This window comes from Micromys minutus (assembly GCF_963924665.1).
Source record: "Micromys minutus genome assembly, chromosome: 1".
NCBI lineage: Eukaryota > Metazoa > Chordata > Mammalia > Rodentia > Muridae > Micromys > Micromys minutus.
In genome coordinates, this window is record NC_137969.1 from 132,708,635 (window position 1) to 132,734,811 (window position 26,177).

Consider the following 26,177-nt stretch of genomic DNA (forward strand, 5'->3'; position numbering starts at 1 on the left):
ATCTAATGAAAGAAAACCAATTTCATGTACAAACTATTTTCCCTATGGTGGGGAACGCAAGCCTGGCATTAAACTCACTGTAGCTTCAGTCTGAGCGTAACCTCTCAGCTCCTCAGAGCTAAGATACAGGATGAGACAACCATGTCATAAAGCATACATACACACAATCCCTCTTTACTGAACAGGAGCCCAGGGCCTTAATCACCTACTTACTCCATTCCCAAAAACTAACCTCGTTAAGTTACAAAGTATCCTGGGTAAAGTTCTAGCCAATTAAAGAAACATGCCACCTCTCAAGTTACTAGACTTTGGCTCAATTTGGTTTTGTTTGCTTTGTTCTGGGTTAGTTTTGGTTTTGGTATCTGTCCTAATCAGCCGTCAGGACCTGCAGTCTCTGTCCTTCGCTGACAGTCTTGAATAGCAACCCCTTTCTTGACTCCCAGTGGAATTTATGTGGAATTGGCAAGGGGAATGAGTGGGCTGGTTTTTGAGCTGAGGAAAAGGGAGGAGTCTAGAAGAGACTCTGGTGTTCTTGGCATTCTTAAGTTAGAGGCATGACTGGTTGACCAAATTGGGGGTTGAAGTCTCCAGATAGCTGAAATTCTATCTTCAACACGACCAAATAGCGCCTTTGTGCCTTTCTGGAGCAAAGGAGTGCCTAAGGACCTCCTGCAACGACAGTCCTCGTCTGTTTTTCCCAGTTCTCTGTTTAAGATCACAGGGTTTTCTCCTAGACTGGGCTCGATCCATCCTGAGGGCAAGTTCAAGGAATCAGCTGCCAGCCCTAGGCAGACACTCTAACGCAAAATGCCAGCCCGCCAGCTGCGCTCAATGGGGAGCGGCGGTGACCACAGGTGTGGCCTACGCCTTGTGCGCCTACGTCTCACCTTGAGCTCCACACCAGGGCCACACCTGCCAGAATCCAGGGCCGCCGCCTCCGGCGCGCGGGCGCGCGGGGCAAAGAAAGGGAAAGGCGGCGGCAGGGATGGAGAGGAGAAAGGCTAAGAAAGAGAGTCAAACGTTTTCTTCCAGCAGTCAGGAAATAGCGGTAAAGGTAGAGAAGGAAAAAAGGAAGGACTTGGAAGTAAAAAGCAAGGAGAAGGGGAAAGAGAAAGGGAAGGAAGAGGAGAAAAAGAAGTTTGTAGAGGTGAAAAACAAGAAGGGGAAAGAGATAGGGAAGGAAGAAGAGAAAAGAAAGGGTGTAGGGCCGAAAATGAACCAAGGGAAAGAGAAAGAAGAGAAAAAGAAGAGTGTGGATGTGAAAGCCAAGGAGAACGGGAAAGACAAGGGGAAGGAGGAAGAGAAAAGGAAGAGTGTGGATGTGAAAGCCAAGGAGAACGGGAAAGACAAGGGGAAGGAGGAAGAGAAAAAGACAAGTGTGGATGTGAAAGCCAAGGAGAACGGGAAAGACAAGGGGAAGGAAGAAGAGAAAAAGACGAGTGTGGATCTGAAAGCCAAGAAGAACGGGAAAGACAAGGGGAAGGAAGAGGAGAAAAGGAAGGATGTAGGGCTGAAGATCGACCAAGGGAAAGAGAAAGAAGAGGAGAAAAGGAAGAGTGTGGATACGAAAAGCAAGGAGAACGGGAAAAGCAAGGGGAAGGACGAGAAAAAGATAAATGATGTGAAAGGCAAGGAGAATGGGTCAGGGATGGAAGCCAAGAAGGAACAAGGGACAGAGAAAGAGAAGGAACAGGTCACAGACCAGGTCAAGGAGAACAGCAGCATCTCCATTAGAACCCTGTACCCGCCGCCGGTAAGAGACCTGGGACCGGGACTCTCGCTTCCGAGGCCACAGTGGGCATCCAGACCCGCTGGCTCTGTTACGTCGGGGCGGAAGTGCGCAGAGGACCGGGTCTTGTCCGAGGGCTTCTGTCTGTGGATGGGGAAATGTGCCAAGGTTCGAACTCACCCCTCCTTTCCCCAAGGTCACCCCTCCTGTGTCCTCGGGTCCTACCCCTCCTTGTCTAGGGTTGAGAGACCAGGGATCTTAATTGGTCCGATGGAACACAGAGACTGTCCCTGTCTGTCCCGCAGCGCTTCACACACCAGCGTGCAGACCCCGTAAACAATGCCCGAAACCAGTATTGGCCCCTCCTCCTCGAACTTCCGGTTGTTGGAAGAGACTGGGTTCTTGAACACACCCACGAGGAATACATGACGTGTTAAAGGTTCCCTGGTTCTTTTCCATCAGATCTCATTATAGATGGTTGTGAGCTGGTTGCTGGGATTTGAACCCCGGAGCTCTGGAGGAGCAATTAGTGCCCTTAACCACTGAGCCAGCTCTCCAGCCCCGCTTCCTGGCTCTTAACAGTGTGAATTATGAACGGGACTTGATCCCTTGTAAAATACAGATCCACCAAAGCACAGATAATGGAAGAAATAACTATTGTCCAAAGCAACAAACAAAGCCAGTGATGTTCAGAATTAGATTTGAGTACTTTCCTTCCAGGATGGTTTTCCCCGGGCCAGGTTTCTTGTTTGCTCCTCTGACGTGCCTGCCTCGGCCATTTCTCCTAATAGGAGAACCTGCGTCGATTCCGGTAGTTGTGGGCTGGGTTCACGCTCTCCTAGGGGAAAATAAATTAGATTTTCTTCTAAACTCTCAATTTACAGTGTTTTGAGCTTTCTCTAGACTAGAAACGTGAAGGACCCTGTGCTTTGGTTTGGCTTGACTCAGAGCTGGCCTTAGAACCCAGAACTTAAGCAATGAACCTCAGAGCTACACCACAGTCAGCCCAGAGTCTGTATGGTGAACTTAAAATATAAGCAAAATGTAAGTCATGGGTGCTGAATTTCTAGGGACAATAGGCCTGGGGATTAGGAATAAGGGGCAGTTTTTAAGACAATATTTCCTATGACTTCGGATGCCATTTTTAGGTGTCACTAAGAAAAGCTGCTGCCCATCAAAAGATGACCAACAGGTATAAAATATATCCTAATTTCATCGATGGGAGTGATATGAACTCATGAGGTATGATAGGGTATCCTGAGTAGGGCTCACAGTGAAAACTGTAGTGGGGGTGGGGGGAAGCAATCCGTGTCCTGCATCCATTTCTTGGTGCCTCTGTTACTTGGAAGTGAGCCATTGATACATTTCAATGGCCTATTCCTTGCTATAGCGTATTCTCAAAATAGCACTGTAAGGCTTAGGACATGAAAGGAAGCCAGGGCAGGGCAGGAAAATACCAGCTCTCATGCTGGTGAACTGCAGCTGTTCAAGCACAAGGACCTGAATGTGGGTCCCTGGAATCCACATAAAACCTAAGCATCAACCTCTGGCCCATGTGTGCGCCCCTCCCCCACACAGATTCAGAGGAGTGCTGCAGATCCCACTGCATAAACAAGTTCTCTAAGAACAAAACCCAAATATATACAGTCTTTAAAGCCTGAGGCCTTTATAGACCCTGCTTTCTATATAAGTCCTTATCAGGCTGAAAACATCTTTCTTTCACACAGGTTTTTTTTGTTTTGTTTTGTTTTGTTTTATTCTGTTTTTAACAGATGAGAGAGGTTTCATTAGGGCCACTCTAGTCTAAAAAGTGAGACTCAAGAAAACAAAATTCAACAGACAAAAGAGATGGATGAGAGATTCTAATACTATTTAAGATCATCTTTTTAAACCAAATGTGGTGGTACTTACCTTCAACCCTCTGTTAAACCAGATGTGGTGGTACTTACCTTTTAATCCTCAGAGGCAGACACAGGTAGATCTAGGAGTTCAAAACCATCCTGGTCTACACAGTGAGTTCCAAGCCAAGTAAGGCTGCACAGTGACCTCTGGCTCAAATCAAACAGTAAGATCATGTTTTTGGTTGGGGGTGGGAATACTCACCTACGCTCAAGTTCCTGAGTTTAACCCTCAGCACGGTGCTCCTTCAGTACTTTCTGTGCTCAAGTAGAGTAAGCAGAGTTGTCTGGGTTACTAGTTTAGAAGCAGTACCATTGGAGACAATGCCAGCGTTTTTGTTTAAATACTGTTTGCACTATAGAAACCGCACCTCCGAGCACTCTGAGCTATCTCTTGTATCCCTGTATTTCCCATCTCTGTATTCCTCTGTTCCTGATCCCTGGGTTCATGTTTGTTTGTTCTTTTAAGACAGGGTCTTGTTATATAGTTCAGGCTGTCCTAGAACTCACTAATGTAGACAAGGCTGGCCTTGAACTCACAAAGTGCTGCCTGCCTCTGCCTCCCTAATGCTGGGATTAAAGGTATAAGTTCCTTTCTGATCGTTTCTGATCATTTGTGATGAAACTCTCTAAGGCTGGAATGTTAGTAGAAAGTGGCTTTTAAAGTTTGCTTACAAATGCCCAGGTTTAATGTTTGACTTTATAACAAATGCTCTTTTGTTATTGCGACAATTTCTATAATCTTAGCCTTTCTGCTTAATCATGCTACTTCTATAAAAATAGACGATAGAGTTGGGCCATGGCTCATGCCTTTAATCCCAGCACCCGAGGTGGAGGCAGGAAGAGCTCTGAGTTTGAGACCAGCCAGGTTTATAAAGTGAGTCCCAGGACAGCCAAAGCTGTTACACAGAAAAACCCCGTCTCTGAAACAAACAACAAAACATAAGAAAGGAACCTTGTCCTAGTATTTTGTAGCTAATTTCTCCAGCTGCTAAGACAAGACAAATAAGATCTTATGTGCGTCCCTGTTGGGTGGAACAGTCCACACCTGCACTGTAGACAAACCGCTCTAGCAGAGTTGCCAGTAAAAGAGAATTCAAGAAGGAATGGTGTGTGAGATGGCTCAGTGGGTAGAGACTGACAACCTGGATGCGATCCCTGAGACTCACATGGTAGAAGGAGGCGACCAACTCTTGAGAGTTGACCTCTGACCTTCATATGCATCTGTGCAAGAACATGCGAGTGCACACAACCACACATACACATATATCACACACACAATGTAAGAAAAGAAAAAAATGTCTGGAAATTGGTCTGGAATCCATTGATCTTAGAATATATGTTCTAAGATTGTGTGTGTGTGTGTGTGTGTGTGTGTGTGTGTGTGTGTGTGTGTACATATATTTGTTGATAGACTAACAAAGAATAGGAAAGGGACATGAGAGTTATATTATAGAAGCCATAGTTTGGGTTTAGACTGGTTAGCAATTCTACAGTTATAGTAAGGTCCTAACACAGCAAGGTACACACTGTTAGGTGCCAGCCAAACACAGCCCTGATTGGCACAGCCTTTCTGGTTTATCTTTTGTTTCACAGGTGGAGAAGAAGCAGATCCTAGTGCTAGGCCTGGATGGGGCAGGAAAGACCAGTGTCCTCCACTTGATGGCTTCGAACACAGTCCAGCACAGCACGGCACCTACCCAAGGTTTCAATGCAGTTCACATCAACTCTGAGGACAGGCAGATGGAGTTCCTGGAGAGTAAGTTCTGTTTCCCATCAGCATGCATCTTCAGCCGAAAGCCGCGGTCCCTGCTGATGTGGTGATCTTGCAAGACGTAATACTGGACGGGATTCTTCTACACTTCGGGATGATGTGTAGTTGAATACTCAGGTGCCAGGGTGCGGGTCGGGGAAGTAAGCTGTGTGCTGTCTCTATTCTCCCTCTTCTTTGTAGTGCTGGTGACAGAGCAAAGCTTTAGGATGCCCTCCTGAATCCCCTGTAATCATCCGTCCCTTTCCCTCTCTGTAACAGATACACAGTGGTCTAAGCAAGCACATGTACATCCACAATTATGAAACTGGACGCACTCTCAAACCTCTTCTAGTTAGCTGGCAGTCCTAGATCAGGTGTGGCAATACTGTCCTGCCTCACTAATAACCTAGTTCCTGTCCCCTTATACCTCACCCCTCCACGAGACTTCATTTGTCCTCATGGCCCTAAGTACCATCTAGAGACACCCAGATTTGTCTAAACAACCCAAGCATGTTCAGATGTCTTCTGCCACCCCCTTCTTAGGGATCATTCCTGTGAATTTATTTTATGACCTTTTTCCTCTCTGCAGTTGGTGGCAGTGAGCCATTCCGCTCCTACTGGGAGATGTACCTACCCAAGGGGTGGCTGCTGATCTTTGTGGTAGATTCAGCTGATCATAAACGATTCCCTGAAGCCAAGAAACACCTTCATCAGCTAATTGATCCAAATCCAGGGCTCCCTCTTGTTGTGTTTGCCAACAAACAGGTAAAAATCTGTGCAAATCTGGCTTTGTGGCTCAGTGGTAGAGCATCTTGCCTAGCCTTCAAGATTGTTCCCCAAAGCTATGTTAATGTGATCTATATTCAATAGCTTCATTATTAACTCAGAAATGTCTGGTTTTAATAGGTAGATATTCAACAATATTTAATGTATTTTTAATACAACTCTGTGTTTAATGTATTGATTCTCCTGGATTATACACTCTTTCAATAGAAAGATAATTTATTCATCTTGTGTCCTTCAAGCCCTTGAGTTGTTTTGTCTGTTGATTCATGGAGAAGTGGAAGGAACTGAATCACGTGCAATGAATTTTATTTCAGCAAACCAATACTGATTGTTGATTGAATTCAACACAATAATTGAGTGGCTTTTATGTATAAAAAAACAAGAGAGTCTTGTTTTAGGTCAGTTACACTGAAACTGAATTTATTTGATGCATACATTAAAAGCAATAATTCCCCATGGAGAAACCTGAAACTTTATGCCCTGTTCTTTAGAGTGTAAGCTATGAAGGAAAAACAAAATACAATTTTAGTTTGCTGTAGCAATTCTCTTTTATGAATATATGCCCCAAAGGAATGACGTCAGAGAGCCAATCTACTTTCATACACTCCGGGTCACCGCAGTGTTACTGTTACAATAGCCACGGGCTAGAAGTCTTCAGAGTGTCTATGCACTGATGAATGCATAAAGAACGTGGTGTCTGCATACAGCCTGTTCCTTTAACCCTCAGAGGGTAGGACGCTCTGCTGCATGCAGCCACACAGAGGAACCTTGAGGTACTACCCTAAACGGATAAGCTGGCCACAGAAGACAAATGCTGTGTGATTCTGCTCACCCGGGGCCATCAAATCTGTCGAGATCCCGAGTGGAACTGTGGCTGTCAAGGGCTGAAGGAGGGAGGAAGGTGGACTTAGCTTAGTACAGTTAGAGCTTCACTTTAGCAAGATAAAGGGTTTGGGGAATTGTTGATAGTACTAGTTTAAAACATTAAAATGATAAATCTTATGTGTACTTCTACTATGACAATCCCTCTTCCTCTTCTTCTTTTCTTCTTCCTCTTCTTCTACAACTACTACTATGCACGCATGTGTGCACTTGCACTTGTGTACACACACACACACACACACACACACACACACACACCCACACACACACCCTTTAGATAACCAAACACTGAACACAAACTCTTAGGTTTGTCAATCAAGAAGGGCTCAGTTTCCTGCCTTTTCTCTTCTGTCTTCTATGGGTGGGATATTGCTCATGGAAATAAAATAGTACTTATGTTGGATGCTCTCTTCTGATTTAGTGGAAACCTGGACAGATGTCCAGGATAGAGGCTGGTCCAGCACATTCTGCTCTCTGCTAGCATTTGGAAAAGAAGGGTCGATCACTGGTTTTTCATTTCTAAGTGGAGTATCTTAAAAGTTCAAGGACTCAGGGCCTAAGAGATGTAGCTCAGCGATAGTGGGTCTGCCTGCAACTGCTTCCTAAGTGCTGGGATTGAAGGTGTGTGCCACAATGTCTAGCAGAGGTTCCCATCTTTTAAATATTCAATTTGTGTGTGTGCGTGTGTGTGCATGTGTAGGGGGTGGCGGCGGTGGTGATGTTTGTTCATGCAGAGAGCAGAAGAGAGCATCACCCCTTGGATCTGTAGTTACAGGCAGTTCTGAAGCCTATGATATAGGTGCTGAAAAAACAGCATAGGATCTTAATTACTGAACTATTTCTCACAGACTCCCTCCCTTCCTTCCTCCCTTCCTTCCTTCCTCCCTCCTTTCCTCCCTCCCTTCCTTCCTCCCTCCCTTCTTCCCTCCCTTCCTTCCTCCCTCCCTTTCTTCCTTCCTTCCTCCCTCCCTCCCTCCCTCCCTCCCTTCTTTCCTCCCTCCCTTCCTTCTTCCCTCCCTCCCTTCCTTCCTTCCTTCCTTCCTCCCTCCCTCCCTCCCTTCTTCCCTCCTTCCCTTTCTTCCTTCCTTCCTCCCTCCCTCCCTCCCTCCCTCCCTTCTTCCCTCCCTTTCTCCCTCCCTTCCTCCCTCCCTCCCTCCCTTCTTCTCTCCCTTCCTCCCTCCCTTCCTTCCTCCCTCCCTTTCTTCCTTCCTTCCTCCCTCCCTTCCTTCCTCCCTTCTTCCCTCCCTTCCTCCCTCCCTCCCTTCCTCCCTCCCTTCCTTCCTTCCTTCCTCCCTTCCTTCCTTCCTCCCTTCCTTCCTTCCTCCCTCCCTTCCTTCCTCCCTCCCTCCCTTCCTTCCTCCCTCCCTTCCTCCCTCCCTCCCTCCCTCCCTTCCTTCCTTCCTTCCTTCCTCCCTCCCTCCCTCCCTCCCTCCCTTCCTTTCTTCCTCTCTCCCTTTCTTCCTCCCTCCCTTCCTTCCTCTCTCCCTTCCTTCCTTCCTCCCTCCCTTCCTTCCTCCCTCTCTTCCTTCCTTTTCCTGTTTTGTTTTCTCAAAACAGGGTTTTTCAGTGTAGCCCTGGCTGGTCTGGAACTCCCTCTGTAGACCAGACTGGTCTTGAACTCAGAGCTCCACCTGCCTCTGCCTCCCCAGTGCTGGGGTTAGAGCCCATGCGTCGCTGCCATTAACCAGGCTGAGGTTTTCCTTTTTAATTGGCAATTTTATCTGTACTTTTCTTTTGTGGTCTGTATAATTCATCTACATCAAATTGAATAAACAGTCATTTATTGTCAAATTGAGAACTTTTTTATTTATTGGTTTGAGGCAGATGTAGCCTTGGGTAGTGTGTGCTCACTGTACAGACCTGTCTGGTCTGGACCTCAGAGCAATCGGCCTGCCTCTGCCTCCTGAGTGCTGAGTGTGCCACTAGGGCCCAATTACCTTGAAACCTTTGCTTGGACGTACTGGTAAAAGGCTATTCCAGTCTAATGCATATTCGTTTATACACTTTTGTCAAACTGTTTAGTTGGTGTTGTTAGATGAATCCCTAGGTCAATATGCTACATCAGGGTTTTCAAAAGTTATCTTAGCTGGACATGGAGCCTCACACCTGTACTCTCATGAATGGGGAGTTGAGGCAGAAGAATTGCAAGTTCCAGGCCATCTTGGGCTAGATAGGGAGGCCCTGTTCAAAAGGAAAAAAATTACCTTCTTATCTTCATCTTTGGTTATGACCTCTATTTCTACCCATACTGTCTCTTCCCTACTTCTTGCTTTATAACTTCATCAGGGGATTTATTAACTGGGAACATGTTTATATACTGCTGAGGCCGTTACTCTGTTCTCTGACCAAAAGAATTCAGGTTTTGAATAGGTAACAGGTAACATACTGTAATATACATATATATGTGTATATGTATATATATAAGTATATACATATACATGCATATATGTATGTGTATATATATGCATGTATATATATGTGTGTGTATATATATGTATATATGTATATGTGTATACATATGCACATACACATACATATATATGGTGTGTGTGTGTATCCCATCAGGGGAAGCCTCACAGGTTTCCAGGTCTACGAAGATAAGATTACATCCATGAACCTTCATATATCCCACAAATTTGACATACAACTTTTGGTCAGAATAATTAATGTGGAAGCAACAAAGAACCCACAGTGACAAGTGCTAAAATCAGTAAAATATGATATGGACAAGAAGTAATTGGTGAGTATGGTATAATGCATGCGCCTATGAACCCAATGCTTGGAAGGCTCCTTGTAAAAACTTAAATAAATAAATAAATAAATAAATAAATAAGAAGTTAAATGAAATAAAATAGTCGTTTCCCCTGCCTCCAGAAAACATTATCCTGATAAAAAACGTTCTATTCACACTATCATTGGGGTTATAATAACATCTCGCTGTTTTTTGTATTAAGATAGTGGAGTCATTTAGATTAAGGAACAAGTATTGTATCCAAGAAGAATACAGCCTAACCAGTTTTCTGTTCTTTTTCTGTCCTGGGAGAAGGACCTTGAAGCAGCCTACCGAATTACAGATATCCACGACGCCCTGGCTCTGTCTGAAGTGGGAAATGACCGGAAGCTGTTCTTGTTTGGAACTCAGGTGACTAAGAATGGCTCCGAGATGCCCTCCACCATGCAAGATGCCAAAGACCTGATTGCACATCTAGCCATAAATATGTAGAAGTGATCAGGACCCGCCCCGCCCTGCCCACGACTCAGCTCCATCCAACCATCACCAGAGAGGGCTGAAAGACAGGCTTAAGCCAAAGGTTTCCACTTTCAATAAAAAGTAAGCCATGGTTATTTTCTCAATGCAAAGCGTATGTACAGAGAGCGCTAGCTGACGAACTATGATTGGGTTTGGGTTTTTTTTGTTTTTGTTTTTGTTTTTTTTTTAAGATTTTAACTTTAAATTTTTTAAATTATTTTCTTTGAGAGAAATGTGGACTTTTGCTTTCGGTTCTGAGAGTTGAGCCCTGGGTCTCAGACATGCTAAGCATGCTACCCTGGTTCTGTACCCACCCTGCACCTAGATTAAGGTTTTTACTCTAAAGAATGTCTTGGCAAGCCTTCATCCTATCTGTGACTTTTTAAATGTATTGTGTGTATGTTCATGTGTGTACACGTGAGGTCAAGAGATGATTTTAAGCATCCTTTCCCAGAAACCACAAATCTTACATGCTAGGGTTTTGTTTTGTTTTGGGGAGTGTTTTTTTTGTTTTGTTTTATTTTTTTGGTTTCCATGGATCAGTCCCACATATACATGCTTGCATAGCAAATACTTTACTGACGTAACACCCGTCTTCCTCCCTGGGCCCCACGTGTGGTTTATTAATATCAATATATTCATATTAAAATATTTAAACATTTTTTGAATAAAAATGCAGATATCTTAAAGTGTATCCACTTAACACTGCAGGACAGAAGTGTCAGGAAAGAGCAGGGAAGAGTGCTCCCAGACCCAGAGCAGGGAAGATGAGTGCTCCCAGGCCCAGAGCAGGGAAGATGAGTGCTCCCAGGCCCAGAGCAGGGAAGATGAGTGCTCCCAGACCCAGAGCAGGGAAGATGAGTGCTCCCAGGCCCAGAGCAGGGAAGATGAGTGCTCCCAGATCCAGAGCAGGGAAGATGAGTGCTCCCAGACCCAGAGCAGGGAAGATGAGTGCTCCCAGACCCAGAGCAGGGAAGATGAGTGCTCCCAGACCCAGAGCAGGGAAGATGAGTTTTAAATTGTTGAACCTGTTCTTTTGCTTAGAGACAGGATTTCTTCACAAGATTGTTTTACCTTTTGAGACAAGACCTTACAGTGTACCCTGTGATCCCCCTACCTCAGCTTCCTGGGCGCTATATATGCCACCATGCAGGGTGTTAGGGTGTTTTGTTTATTTTTAAGAATTTTGTATTTCTTTTTTAAGGTTTATTTATTTATTATTTACATAAGCACACTGCCGCTGTCTTCAGACACAGCAGAAGAGGGTGTCAGATCCCATCACAGATGGTTGTGAGCCACAATATGGTTGCTGGGATATGAACTCAGGACCTCTGGAAGAGCAATCATTGCTCTTAACCACTGAGCCATCTTTCCAGCCCCATTAGGAATGTTTTGTAAAATCAATTAGTTCTATTTAACTACAGACCCATGTCTTAGTTAGGGTTTTACTGTTGTGAACAGACACCATGACCACTCTTTTGGGTGTTTTTTTTTTGGGGGGGCAGTTTTTGTGTGTAGTTTTATTTGAACACAAAACATGTACACAAGCCATCTACTCATTTCCTTCACTGCGTAGCCTGGCGTTGGGATTGGTGACTCTGACGGCCAGCTGTGCTGCTCTTTCTACCATGGCTTTTCGGTTCACAGGGGACACATTGTGAGCGATCTCAGCACAGTAAGATTTGTTGCACATCAGCAGCACTTCCAGCTCCTTGACAATGTGGACCAGAAACTTCTGGAAGCTGCCAGGCAGCATGTGGTTGGTTTTCTTGTTACTCCCATAACCAATGCTGGGCATCAGGATTTGACCCTTGAATCTTATCTGCACCCTGTTGTCGATGCTTCTGGGTTTGCACTAGTTTCACTTGATTTTCACATATCGGTCTGAGTGGTGTCTGGTGAACTTCTTGGTCCTCTTTTTGATGATCTCGGACTTCACCAGAGGCAGGAGGGCAGCCATTATGCTGCAAAATAGATGGCAGCCACCTCACAGGTGAAAGACCCCCACAGAGGGGAGACCCTTGAACTGCTGAGTAAGTTCATCTTTAAAAAAAAGTGGGGGAAGAGAGGGAGAGTAAAGGGAGAGGAGGGGTCCTAACAAGGCTACAAAAAAAGTATCTTGCTATATTTCAGAAGTATCACTATGAATAGATGAATACACAACTGTGCTGTTCACAAGATTAATGACATGGTCAACAGGATTAATTTATCTGTAGTGATAGTCTAGGGTCAAGTTTGCTTTCTCCGTCAGCTATAGATAGAATTAACAGGCAGGAAAATCTGCAGCCCTACAGGCTACAGCAGACATCTCAAGCGCCACAGACTGAATTCGCAGTTGAAGAAAAGCATGTATTGGGGGCGGGGGGGTGAGGAAACACACAAAGACTGCTGAGGGGACTCCAGACTGGGGTTTTAAAGCCTCAGGACAGCTTTCCTTCCCTAATTAAGGGTTGGTCAGTTTGAAGAAAACTGGTGTGCGACAGGTTGAGCTGGCCTTGAAATTGTAGAGACACGTCTAACAGCAGGACCCCTCTGGTGGGAGATACAAGCCTGCCAAGCTTTTAAGTTGAGAGAGGAAGAAGCCGGCCATCTTGGAAACTCACCACCGTTATTACCTAGTCGCGTTGAGAGAGGAAGAAGCCGGCCATCTTGGAAATCACCACCGTTATTACCTAGTCGTGGCCTCCCCTATCTGTCCGTCTAACTCCGAATCCCACATTGTAATGGGACTCACGAAGCCCTTGAGTGTGCGTGCATATGTATTTAGAACCTGTTGAAGTGTTTTGTTGTAAAGGCGTGCAGAAGCGGTTAAAAGCTCTATACTTCTGATAACTACTAAGCCTGGATCAAGTGCCATGCTAATTAATGTCTTTCCTTCATTCCATTTATTATTAATCAATTTATTGATTGGTTAAATAATGTCACAACCTTCATTCCAACTGCTGGATTCTTACTGCCTTAATGATGGGTGTGGGGTCGTCTTAAAAATCTCATATCCTTTCCCGGTCTTTGTAAAGAGTTGGTGTTGGGAAACCTAGGAAACCCAACCAGTCAGGAAGCAGACATGTACCGCGGGTTGCTGAGTCTTTTCCCTTCACAGGAGCAGGACTCTGTCACCGGTCTAACAGAGATGCATCCTAGGAGAGCATCATGTCTCCATAGCAACCAGTGGCGGGGGGGGGGGGGGGGGGGGGGAGAAATGCGGGACCGGCGGGGCGTGGCTAAGCGGCGGGGGCGGAGCTGAGTCTGTCCCGGGCAGGACGGAATCACCCGCCCACTCTGCGAACTGAGCTTGGGCGGCTGGCGGAGAGTTTGAGTCCCGGGTTAGCCAGAGCTTCTACCGGGATGGAGGAAGGAAACTTCTCAGGTTCTTCCATGCGATCCGAGGTGACGGATGGGCAGAACACCACGACAACGACAGGAACACACACAACCTCTGTACTCCAACCAAAGCCCCTGGTGCTCAGGCTTCTGGAGGTGCGGGATGGTGAGGAGGCCGAAGCGGTTGAGGGGGAAAACCAAGACGAGGACAACGAGTCCAAGACTCACAAATCCCACGAGGCCTCCGCATCCTTCAAGTCCCACAACTTGAGTGATTCCCGCAAGGCTAGCGATTTCCTCCAGCCCCGCAAGGCCAGCGATTCTCCCCAGTCCCGCAAGGGCAGTGAGCTCCCGGAGTCCCGCAAGGCCAGTGATTCCCTCCGGTCCCTTAAGGGCAGTGAGCCCCTTCAGTCATCGGAGAGCCAGAAAGATGGAAAAGATGACTTGCTTCCCAACGCCGTGATTACGACCTCCCCATCTCTGATGGCCAGATTCCTACCGGGGCTCCAGTTGACTTCCCTGAGAGGTAGGTGTAGCCCGACCCCGCCGAAATCCAGCCATCTAGAACTCGGGAATCCACGCTAAATGTTCGCCTGTTTAAAGGAATTCGACTCTTATCTGCTGCTTTGCAGCCGCGTCCCTTTGCACTTCAAGGAAACTGACACCCTTAATAATGACAGAAGCCACCTCACGCTTCCACGATTGAACCTAGTGCCTGACACACGCTAGGCAGACCCTCTAGTCCAGAAGCCGTTCATCCTCCTCCAGTTTGGTACACCGCTTGGTACACCGCTTGGTACATCCTGCTTGCTTACGCCTCGACAATCCCCTATTGTTTACACTTGAGGTTTGTTTGATCATTTCTCTTGCAAAGGGAGGATTTTTTTCCCCCAGTGTCTAGTGCATGGGCCCAGGGGAAAATCAAACATCCAGGTAACAAGTACTGAACCAGTGCATGGAGCAGTTCATCTTCTGCTCAGACCCTCTCAAACTTACAAAGTAACAAGGCTGATGGCACCTGCTTGGGACCACTTGAACTCACTTCCGTCTTCACCCGAGACGGTTCGCACTGGACCTGTCAGCCAGCCCACGTTCTCCCTGGGGATTGGTTCTCAACCCGCCCCATCGATGGTTTATTACATCTGTCACCTCTTACACCTCCCACCACTTCTCTGGCTCTGGCTGAGCGCCATGCTTCTGACAGATCTCCAACCCTGGGAAACCCTAGCAATCCACACACCCTGAGCTCTCCACTCTTGCTGTACAAAATTACATTATTGTATAGGTTGATTTTTTTATTTCAACTTCATCACTACAAACTGTAATTTAGTACTGGGCACTCTCTGGCAGATTCCCTTTTAGTTACTGGGTAAGTTTTCCCAGGCTCTGACATGACTAAATGTGTTTTTAAAAAAAGATTTGTTTAGCCGCTGTCTTCAGACACACCAGAAGAGGGCATCAGATCCCATTACAGATGGTTGTGAGCCACCATGTAGTTGCTGGGATTTCAACTCAGGACCTCTGAAAGAGCAGTTGGCACCCTTAACCACTGAGCCATCTCTCCAGCCCCAGCTAAATGCACTCTTTATTCTCTGCCAACTTTACACTTTAGTCTTTCACCTAATGGAAGATTGTACCTTATATTTTGTCAAGAAGTGGAAGCGATCAATCATGAACTCACTTCCTTGCTTACCACCAGTTTATTGGCCTCCCAACACCCGGAGTCTGCCTTTTCTCATCTTTCAGGTGAGACTTGGGCCTGCTTTATGTGAAGCCGCATTCTCCACTTATGCCTCAGATTCCATTTGTTTCCTGAAGAACTCTTGTTCTTACATCGGTCTCCACTCCTCTGCAGCATTCATTTCTCCTTTTCTGATGAATCAGTCCTACGAGCAAACATTCTTATCTTGAAATAACCTTTGGCCCCTACACCTTCTTTAGCTCCCCTCCCCCTTCCCCCCACACACACTGCATCCCCCTTCCCCCCACTTCTTCTTGGCTACCTCTTGGTCTCTTTCCTCTCTGACGTCATCGTCATCAGAACTGCCGTGTACCCCATCCCTGTCTTGCGTGTGTGGACCCTCAGTATCCCTAGGTGTGAGCCACTGGATTTCTCATTTTGATGTCCTCTTTAGAGGGTTTTGCTTTTCACCCCGTCTTAGGCCCCTCCTCCTCCCCAGCTCCTTCCAAGTGCTGTACGGTTTCAGAATTGTTTTTAAAGCAAACTCTCCAGCTGCGTCCTATAATTTGCGCTCAATCCTTTGTCTCCTTTTACCAAAATTTACCTCAGCAGGCACCTTTATCCTACTGATTCTACCGCTCTTTGGTTATGTGCTGCCGTCCCCGTGTTCTCCTGTCTCTCCTTACCTCACCCTCCATGGCCCACTTTTTCCCTAGGTCACATCTAGAAATGTGTTCTCTTTCTTTCTGAAAGTCCCAGACTGGCCTTGACTGGGGTCCTCCTGAATCCCCTTTGTACTGGAATTGCAGACTGGTGCTGCCACACTTAGCTAAGTCTTCTGGGGACAGACAGCTAACACGAAAGGAGGATAGACAACTGTGGGGACTGGTCTCTTAAATTCATGACCTTGAAACTTCAAATGGCCCCTTTAGCATTCTCAAACTACATTTCTAAATGCTCAGAAAACACTGCCAGTGTTCACTTCCCTCTCTCCTTTTCTTTAACACCGCTTCCACAAACACACAAAACGAAGGCTAGAGAGCAGGGAAGAGGGCTTGTTGTGTAAGCACGGGGACCCGAGTTTGGATCTCGGCACCCATGTCTTGAGTGTGGCCCTGTGAACTCCAGTGCAGGGGGGCAGATGGAGACAGACACAAGGACCCCCTACCTCAAAGGAATAAGGTGGAGAATGGTCAAACAGGACACCCAGCCATCCTCCCCTGGCCTCCTTGAGCACATGTACGTGTACTCTCATATACACATGTGTGTGCACACACTACTAAAGTCACCCCCTTCTCCAGTCACCGGTGGGTGAACTGTCTTTACGTCTATCGATGGCCATTTCTGTCTCCGATTTGTTGGATCTCATCTCATCTAACTTTAATTTTTTTAAAGTGATTATGTGTGTGTGGATTTATACCAGCAATGCACATTCTTGGATGCCTGTGTAGCATGATGCTCAGGTAGAGTCAGAGAACCATGCTGCAGAATCTGTCTTTATGTGGGTTCTGTCAGGCTACATCAGCAGCCCCATCTAGCCTCTCTCTGCTGCATTGTCATTCCTGGGCCATCCCCACTGGGATACAAAAGTTATACAATTACTGTACCTGAAAACAGTCACAGACTTCCCTCAGCCCCATGGGTCCTTCCCTTCCAGCTACCATTCTCTTTCTCTGCTTGACTTGGGGGGGGGGGTAAGAAAATCCTCAATATAGTTAACATAGTTGTTTAAGTCCTGATTTCAGTGTCCTCTTTTTCTGTCCTCTTGAGAACTAGTTAAATTAAGCTATCATTCCCTCTACTTAGCAGAGGCTGATTTTGTTGAGGTCACAATGATCATCTTTCCAAAGCAAAGATGACTTCTTCATTTGACACATTTCCTTCTATCCTGTGTTTCCTGGAGACCAGTGTCCCTGTGGGAATACACATTTCCCTGTTATCCTACCTCAGAAATCCTTCATGACTCCATCTCCTTTGCTTGGAGTCTTCTCTTCCCAGCCTTTAGGTTGAAGCCACCGATGGCTTAGTCCTCTCAGATTCTTCTAGAACTCCCCTTTATTCTCTGCATGATGTCATCGGTTCCACGGTCTCATTGCCAGTAGCTTTTCAAATTATTTCTAGCTTTAACTTCTTCCTAGAACCCAATTATCCAGCTTTCCCAATTGACTTTCCACATGAAGCAAGCTCAATGTATCAAGAAAACCTTCACAGCTCTAAACCACAAACAAACCCTAACTTTGAGACACACACACGCGCACACACACACACACACACACACACACACACACACACACTATAGTTTGGTCCCTTTGTTAGTATCAAATTTATTATTGTATTTCATATCTTGTATTATGTTTATTGTATTATTGTTTTTATGTCTTGCCTAGTTGATCACAATAGCCTCCAGGTAGCCACGTGCTGTGTCTCTTAGCCCTACCCTCCAATTCACTGTTCACACAGGGGTCAAGGTAGTCTCCTAAAATATATATTACATGCAGATTTCCTGCTTCCAGCCACCCCAGAGGTAGTCGCTACCTTATGTAGTTTAATAACCTAATGTATAATTAGAGGGTCTCCAAAAACCTCACTTGATCTAGCCTAAGCATTGATCTGACTTTGGTTTTTGAGATAAATTTGCATTTGTCCACACTGGCTTCAAACTCATTATGTAGCAGAGGGTGACCTTACATTTCTAATCCCCCTGCCTCCTCCTCCACAGTGCTTGGTATTGCAGGCACACAGACTTCTTGACTTGGCTTATGCTGGGCTGGAGATGGAAGCCAGGGTACGAGGGATAAGCGCTCTCTTCCCTGCAGAGCTGCGTCTCCAGCCACTAACCTGGTCCTAAACTTGACCTGGCATGGCCTCAACTTCAGGACTCTCATTCTCCCTAATTTTTTTTTTTTTTTTTTTTTTTTTTTTTTTTTTTTTTTTGAGGTACATGGGCACCTCTCCTATCTCAGAATTACGTCACCTTTCTTCAGCTAGGACACTCTCAGATCAAGTATTTGATCTCCCTATATACCAAAATAGTCTTAGATCTGCTAATTAAAAAAAAAAAAAAAACACATCCAACTCTAATAGGTGTCTCCGTGTTTAGATCTTTACGTCATTACACTCGCATGACAGTAGAACTTTAAAAGTTTTGTTGGATGGAGAAACTCTTTATTTACTTCTGTTGTGTCCTGGATGTTGTAAGGAGATTCAGGGTTAATACCTGTGAGAGACGTAGAACAGATTTTGGTACAAGGTAGGCGTACAGTGGACACAGCTGTAGGAGTGTTGGCATCAGCTCATTTCATCTCCTGGCAGCATTTTATACACTTGGCTATTCCCTTGAAACACAGACCTTCTCACGTCCTCTGGGACAGCACACCCTCGAGAGAACAGAATTGAGGATGGGGGTGGGGTGGGGATGAGAGGCCAGGAGGTACAATTTTTTTTTCTGGTGTTGGAAATCATATAGGGTCCTTGTAGTAAGTGTACTATGCTTGAAACCTAGATGGTGACAATGTCAAAATTTATTGGGTAAAAATAAACTTTTGATTGATGGTATCAGTTTCATTGGTCAAACTTGCCAAGTAGTCCCAGTTTCCCTTAATAGGTGGTCATTAGTAAGTACACTTTCTTCTTCTTCTTCCTCTTCTTCTTTTCCTCTTCTTCCCTCTCCTCTTTCTTATTTTTCTTTGAAACAGGGTCTTTCCATGTAGCCCTGTCTGTTCTGTTCTAGAACTTCCTAGGCAGACCAAGCTGGCCTTGAACTCACAGAGCTCTGCCTGCCTCTGGTCCTGGGTACAGAAATTAAAGGTGCGTGTCCAGCACAGGTTCTTTTATTTGTCTTAATTGCTAACATTAACTCTCGGATCACACAGTAATCATGAGTACGTAATATTACACATTGGGGGAGGGGTGAGAGAAGCAGAGAGTTACTGTAGTGATGAGGTAAGACATTAAGGAAGCCAGTTAGAAAGTCTGCGGTGGTGGCACACACCTTTAAACCCAGGGTTTAGAAGGCAGAGATGAGAGTCTGTAAGTCTGAGGCCAGCCTGTCTCAAATAACCAAAATAGGAAAGGAACAGTTTCAGAGTTGGGTTGAGCTGCAGAGGTGAGGTGCAGGACCATGGAAGCCGTGGAGGCAAGGACTGCAGGCCCATGGAGGCTCCAGTCCAGACAGACAGTAGTCAAGCACACTGTGTCTATAATGGAGACAGTCTGAATGAAGCCCAGGGACAGTCCGGAATTCTCTGCCTATTGGCCATTGGTATATATGCTGGGGTCCCATGACAGGATATGAGACTGGTCACCACCAGTTAGATGTCCTCTCTTATACAGGTTCTAAGTGTGGTCCTCTTCTTCAGTCTTGCATGTCCCTGAAAAGTTCCCAAGCCTGTTTCTTACACTATGGCTTTTATGTCCCCAGTCCACTTTGGAATGTTTACAGCCAGTGCCCCTGTACTGTAAGAACCACTTGCCATTCTGAACCTTGTGGTCATGCTGAACAGACAGAATCTACCTTTACGTCCAGTGAGATATAAAGCCATCTGCCTTTGCCTCTGCACCCAACACGGAACCAAATTCTGCTTGTAAAATAGTTACCTAGAGGCCACACACAACCTGAAAGCAGCCACTTTCACACAGTACAGGATAGCTTAGAGCCAGGCACAGTGTAATCAGGCCGTCTTCAAGCACAGTGGGCAGCTCTGTCTTGGGAGCCTTATTTCTACTTCCCCTTCGCCTTTCTGTGGGACCTTCAGTTCAAACTCAGGCCATCGGGTTTCCATCAGATAACTATATCTGACGAGCACCTCAGCAGACATTTCAACGTTTTACTTTGAAGACTCTTGCTACATTGCCCAGACATGCCTTGAACTTGAGATTCCCCTGCCTCAGCCTCCCTAGTAGCTAGGGTCATAGGCTTGTGTTAGCAAGCCCAGAACCAAGCTAAATTTTAAAATTCTCACTCTATTCTCTCTCTCTCTCTCTCTCTCAATTCCAGCTCGTATATTCAATAGCCTTCTGGACATTTCCACTCAGATGGGGTATCAATATTTCTATTAGAAAGTACATTATTATTATTTTCAATCATGAATTTTGTGTGCAAATGTGTGTGTGTGTGTGTGTGTGTGATGTATTATGCATATATTTGGGTGTGTGCATGCCAAGGCACACATGATGTCCGGGGTCAGAAAACAACTTAGTCCCCTTGCACCGTTAGTGGGTTGCTGGGACTAACCTGCTGCACCATCTTGCCAGTTCTGTACCATACTTCCGAAGGAAAGTCTTCCTTTCCTCCCAACCCCATTCTCTTCTGTGTTTTCCATCTAAGATAATAGCATCCTCTTACTTGTGCAAAAGCAGTTTCCCATTCTTCCCAGGTTCCCTTTTTCCCCTCACTCACAAAAACAATTCGGCCCACAGAAGTGTTGTTAGTCTGATTGTGTTCTGAAATCACTCACAGCACACGCTAACACCCTCTCCTGCTACAGTTATTTCTCACCTGGATTTCTACTTTGGCTTCTGGAATGATCTTATTTTTACCCTCAAGCTCTGAAGTCCCATTGTTACCCCAGCTAGAGTAGGTATTTAAAAACCCAAGTGGTGTTTTGTTTTCCCGTGGCTTCCAACTGCTGAGAGTCAACCCCACACCTCCTCCAGCTCCCAGCCCCCATCCTCCCATCCCCTTCTCCCCCATCCCTCCTCTCCACTCTTCACCCTGTGTAGCTTCAGCGTCTGCCTCATGCTGTTCCCTGCGGGAGTCCTTGTTTGCCCAGGACCCTCTCACAGTCAGTGCAGTGGTTCAGTGGTTCGGTGGTTCGAATATGCTTGATCCAGGAAGTGGTACTATTAAGGGGTGGCCTTGTTGGAGTGGGTGTGGCCTCGTCGGAGGAAGTGTGTCACTGAGCGGGTGGGCTTGGGGAGAACTTCCTCCTAGCTGCCCGAGATTGCCGGTCTCTTCTGTTTCCTTCGGAATAACTTGTAGAACTCGCAGCTCCTTCCTTCTCTTGCACCATGTCTGCCTGGACGCTGCCATGCTTCACGCCATTATAATGAACTGAACCTCTGAACCTGGGAGCCAGCCCCAATTAAACGTTGTCCTTTATAAAAGTCGCTTTGGTCATGGTGTCCTAGCACACATTTTGTAAAAGTTGGACGGCTCATCTGTGGAAAGGTTGCTTCTGTCCGTACCTGAAGCAGATTTTTAGAAATAGTTTGATGACATATAGTTTTATGCAAAAATACTTAAAAAATAGTAGGGAGTATAATTATAATATAGTATATCAAATTTGAATACATGCCATACAACTGTAATCTTCATGTATGTAAATTTGAAGCCAATGGATTTTAGAAAGTAGCATGGCATACTGGAGAAAAGAAAAAAAAATACTTAAGACATTAGCAGTCTTGGGGGCAAAGCTTCTTTCTTACAGAGGAGGGTTTGGCAGTTTTTCCAGACATTACTATGAATTTATAATCTCTCCTTCTTGTGGACTGATGGACCTGTGTTTCTTCCAGAGTGAGCTGTGGCTGTTTTAACCAATAAAAGATGCTAGGCGTAAGGCTTTGGGACTGCAGAAGTCATTAAAAAAAAAAAAAAAAAAAAAAAAAAGGAAAAGAAATAGTTTGATGAGTTTTCATGGAGATTTTGGATCAATTTAGAAAATTGATCTACCTTGAGCTCCTAGATTTTCTCGACGACTCCAAATAATATTTTTGTTAATTCTTATTAACATATGGAACACACACACACACACACACACACACACATGTCAAGTATATTTAAGTAATATTTAAAGGACTGGAGTATCTCACTTTTCTGAGTTAGCAGGCAATGATAGCCTCCTTTTAAGTAGAAGAAAAGCTTAGAAAAAAAGCACATCCAAAAAGTGTCCCTTAAAACCACTTACCTAAAACAACTGAGAATCACTGGCCTAGAGTATTCAGTGTGGATTTGGGGAAGTAATTTAAATAAGATGTCAGAAGAGTATAGTAGGAAGTCATAGTGAGTGAAATCCTTCTCTCAGTGCCCAGGGATCAACCCCACAGCTCGGCTGTGTCCTATAGGGCAGCGTTCACCACGTAACTCATGCTGGCCTTCCACTCCAAAGCCTTCTGTTTCTGCCTCCCAAGTGCTAGGGTTACAAGTATGCACTACCAACCCTGCCAGGAAGTGTCTAAATCTACAACACTTTGAGGCCAGCCACACGGCCCAACAGATAAAAGGCAATTAGCACCAGACCTGACAACCTAAATTCAGTCCCCAAGACCCAAATGGTAGAAGGAACCAACTCCAGCAAGCAGATGGCTTTAGTACACACACACACACACACACACACACACACACACACACACACACACACAGAGAGAGAGAGAGAGAGAGAGAGAGAGAGAGAGAGAGAGAGAGAGAGAGACTCACACATAGCTTAAATGCACAGTAGCTCATGCTTTTAAGCCCAGCACTCAGGAGGCAGAGGCAGGCAGATCTCTGAGTTTGAGGCCAGCCTGGTCTACATAGTGATTTCTAGGACAACCAGAGCTACATATTGAGACCCTGTCAAACACAAATCACAAAAAAAATTGCATATCATATCTCACTATTTAAATCCCTTATTGCTTCCAAGACCTTGATGAAACAAGTAATGTACAATAGAGACCTATAAGAAGCCATTTATCTGGAGCTCTAGAAGGATTTCCAGAATGTAGCTGTTGCAATATCCTTTTCAACTCAATCGCTAATTTGTTGCATTTTCCTCTTCAACCCAAATAAACCTATTCAATGAAAACACAACTCAGGAATTAGGAAAACAAGCTGCGGTCTGTTTTGGGCAGATTTACCACCACACTCTCTATTCCCCTCCTAGGAGATCCCTTCTCACTTGCTGTGACCAGTCCTCCTGTTTTGTCCTCTCCCCTTTCTCCTCATACTCCACCTCTTCCGTTTTTACTCCCTGACTCCTCCTCTTCCGTTTCCTCTCCCTTTTCCCACCTCCTCTCCCTGTCTAGTCATGTATTACCTTAACATAAATCTACAGGTAGTTGCAGGGTACAATTAGCAACTAAGATAATGTGCTGCAAACATGCCTGCCTTAGTGTTCTATTGCTGCAGTGAAACATCATGACCAAAAAGCAGGTTGGGGAGAAAAGAGTTTATTCAGCTTACTCTTCCACATTGCTGTTCATCACTGAAGGAAGTCAGGACTGGAATCCAAATGGAGCAGGAGCTGATGCAGCAGCCATGGAGGGATGCTGCTTATTGGATTACTCCTCATGGCTTGCTCAGCCTGCTTTCTTATAGAACCCAGGATTACCAGCCCAAGGATGGCACCACCCACAATCGCTTAAGCCCTCCCCCATTGATCATTAATTGAGAAAATGCCTTAAAGCTGGATCTGGAGGCATTTCCTCAACTGAGGCTTCTTCCTCTCTGACAACTCTAGCTTATGTCAAGTTGACACAAAAACCCAGCCAGTCCAATGCCCAAAGGAGGCAATGATTTTATTGCAGTTCCTCTTCCCAGGTGACTCTAGGTTTGTGTCCGGTTGACAGCTGAGCCTAATTGTGATCATGGGCTCATTTGTATTTCCACCAGCTCATGTGCTGTGCCTTCTACTCATTAATTTGAAGGGGGCAAACACTAGTGGAGGAGGAAGAAAAATAAAACAAAACAAAACAAAATATATAGTGAAGCCCAGCATAAGGTCATTTGGAACATTCTACCACTATAAGCACATACACTAGCTTTTGAAAACATAGAAATCCCCTCTTTTTCCTGGGGGGTTTCCAGCACTTTTCTTGGTAGAGTTCTTCCTTGTCTTGCTCTCCCAGGCCAACTTCCCCTCATTGGTATGAGCTTCTTAGAAGGTAGGCAGGGCCAGGTGAAGATTTCTTCCATGTTGACAGTTCTTTCTTCTTCTTCTTCTTCTTCTTCTTCTTCTTCTTCTTCTTCTTCTTCTTCTTCTTCTTCTTCTTCTTCTTCTTCTTTTTGATTGAGAACATTCTTAATTTTATTTAATTTTATAAAATATATTTTGTAAGATGAGTTTCAAAAGTTTATCCTTTATGTTGTTAAAATCTAAATTCTATATCATACATGAAGAAAACATTTGCAGTTGATTGACTTTCTTTGTATGTGCATGAGTGTGGATATATACATGTGAGGATTTCAGGAAATGGTTGGTTATCTGTTATAATATAAATCAAAACAAAATGAAAGATATAGATTCTTTCACCTTCCTTGATCTTGGTTGGTTTCTCACAGGTCCTTTTCTTTCTTCTCCTGTGCATCCTGCTGGTTTACCTTATTTACCGGCCCAAGAGCAAGCCTCAGATACCTTCTTGTAAATTCTTATATCTCTTTCAGGGTGGCAGAAAGCACTTTGGGGAATGACAGCACAAATCGACAATAAAACATCTGCAAAAACTTTTCCTTCAGTAAAAACAGATAAGAGGTTTTTCCCTTCCTTTTTGCTTTACTTTCTTTCTTCCTTCCTTCCTCCCTCCCTCCCTCTCTCCCTCCCTCCCTCTCTTTCTTTCTTTCTTTCTTTCTTTCTTTCTTTACACACAAAGTTAACAAGTACAGGATAAGCCTGAAGTCTGGGAGTCTTCAGGCTTTAAATTCTGTCCTCTCCATGTCTTCAGAGTCCTATGTTGACATTTCATCATCATTACCTTACCGAATTTACCCCAGGGAATGACTGGCTCCCAAATATGAGAGCCTGGAAGCCTCCCTCCGGAAGGTGGCAGTCTTGTTCACTGAAGACTCAGAGTCATTCACCATCAGCCCATTTGTCCGCTGTAGAGCCTATGCTGAGAGCAATGGGGTTTGGTTCTGTGGAGTAAACCTGGAAGAATTAAGTGTTCAGCCAGCTTGCTCCAGAGCCTCCGCAGCACCTTGCTAGATCCCATAATTCAGAAGTAAGATCCCTCCAGGGTTAGAGATCATCTGACCTAATCACAAGTCTCATTGCAGTAGGCAATGTCTTCTGCTCACCCAACTCATCATATGCACCAATGTCTGTGTCTTCAGAAGCCATTACAGATGTTCTTGAGCCACCATGTGGATGCTGGGAATTGAACTCAGGACCTCTGGAAGAGCAGTCAGTGCTCTCAACCACTGAGCCATCTCTCCAGCTCTGTATTAAAAAATAAAATAAAATTTAAGCCAAGTGTGGTGGCACGTGCCTTTAATTCCAGCATTCTGGAGACAAGAGGCAAATGGCTCTCTGTGAGTTTGAGTAATTTTCTAAATCTGTTTTACATTTCTTCCCCCATTTTTAAAGGATGTTGTTGGCAGAGGAGGACTCTGTAATCATTGTATTCTTGCATTTATTCAAACTAATCAAGTTTCTTTGACCGGTGTTTATTGTCATTTAGGAAGTGATGACAGTAATGATGAACACGTGCTTGCTGAGACTTCTAGGCAAGAAAAACCTCTTTTACAAACTACCATTGGGAAAGAATTTCCCTGGTTGCGTCTGGCTGGGAACTTCTTGGTGTTGTGAGTTTAATCTCACTTCATGAACTACCTCAAGAGTAACTTCTTGGACCTGGAGAAGTGACTCATGCTTCTCCAGAGGAAAGGAATTAGGATCCCAGGGCCCAGCACCCAAGTCAGCTGGCTCTCAACTCGTGTGTGTGTGTGTGTGTGTGTGTGTGTCTGTCTGTCTGTCTGTCTGTCTGTCTGTCTCTCCCTTCCTCCCTCCCTCCCTCCCCTCCCTCTCTCCCTCCCTCCCTCCCTCCCTCCCTTGAAAAGCAAACTTTGAAGAAGGAACATAGAAATTCATTCACCTTCCCATGGTCAACACTACTTTACTCTGTGCCCTGCCTGACGCCTTTAAGATCTCATAGGACAAATTTATGATGTCAATATGTCAATACTT

The 26,177-nt window shown here is 45.2% G+C and overlaps 2 protein-coding genes and 1 pseudogene across 3 annotated transcripts in view; 2 read left to right on the top strand and 1 right to left on the bottom strand.

Annotated features, from left to right (window-relative positions):
• Window positions 1-985: 985 nt before the first annotated feature.
• Window positions 986-10,271, top strand: ARL9 (ARF like GTPase 9; the record flags this gene model as incomplete). The annotated part of the gene is made up of 4 exons (XM_080909064.1): window positions 986-1,897; window positions 5,224-5,386; window positions 5,970-6,145; window positions 10,095-10,271. The coding sequence occupies 4 exons, from the start codon at window positions 986-988 to the stop codon at window positions 10,269-10,271; spliced, it is 1,428 nt and encodes a 475-aa protein (XP_080765190.1).
• A 1,579-nt stretch (window positions 10,272-11,850) lies between these two features.
• Window positions 11,851-12,280, bottom strand: LOC308423129 (large ribosomal subunit protein eL32-like; annotated as a pseudogene). The gene has a single exon. The product of its transcript is annotated as a large ribosomal subunit protein eL32-like (transcript).
• A 1,363-nt stretch (window positions 12,281-13,643) lies between these two features.
• The window catches only part of SPMAP2L (sperm microtubule associated protein 2 like), a gene marked incomplete at both ends in the record, with an annotated part of 37,042 nt that continues 24,508 nt past the window's right edge, over window positions 13,644-26,177 (top strand). Inside the window, one exon of the mRNA XM_080918179.1 lies at window positions 13,644-14,145. Within this exon, the coding sequence (XP_080774305.1) occupies window positions 13,644-14,145 (502 nt within the window). The remainder of the gene's footprint in view (window positions 14,146-26,177) is intronic.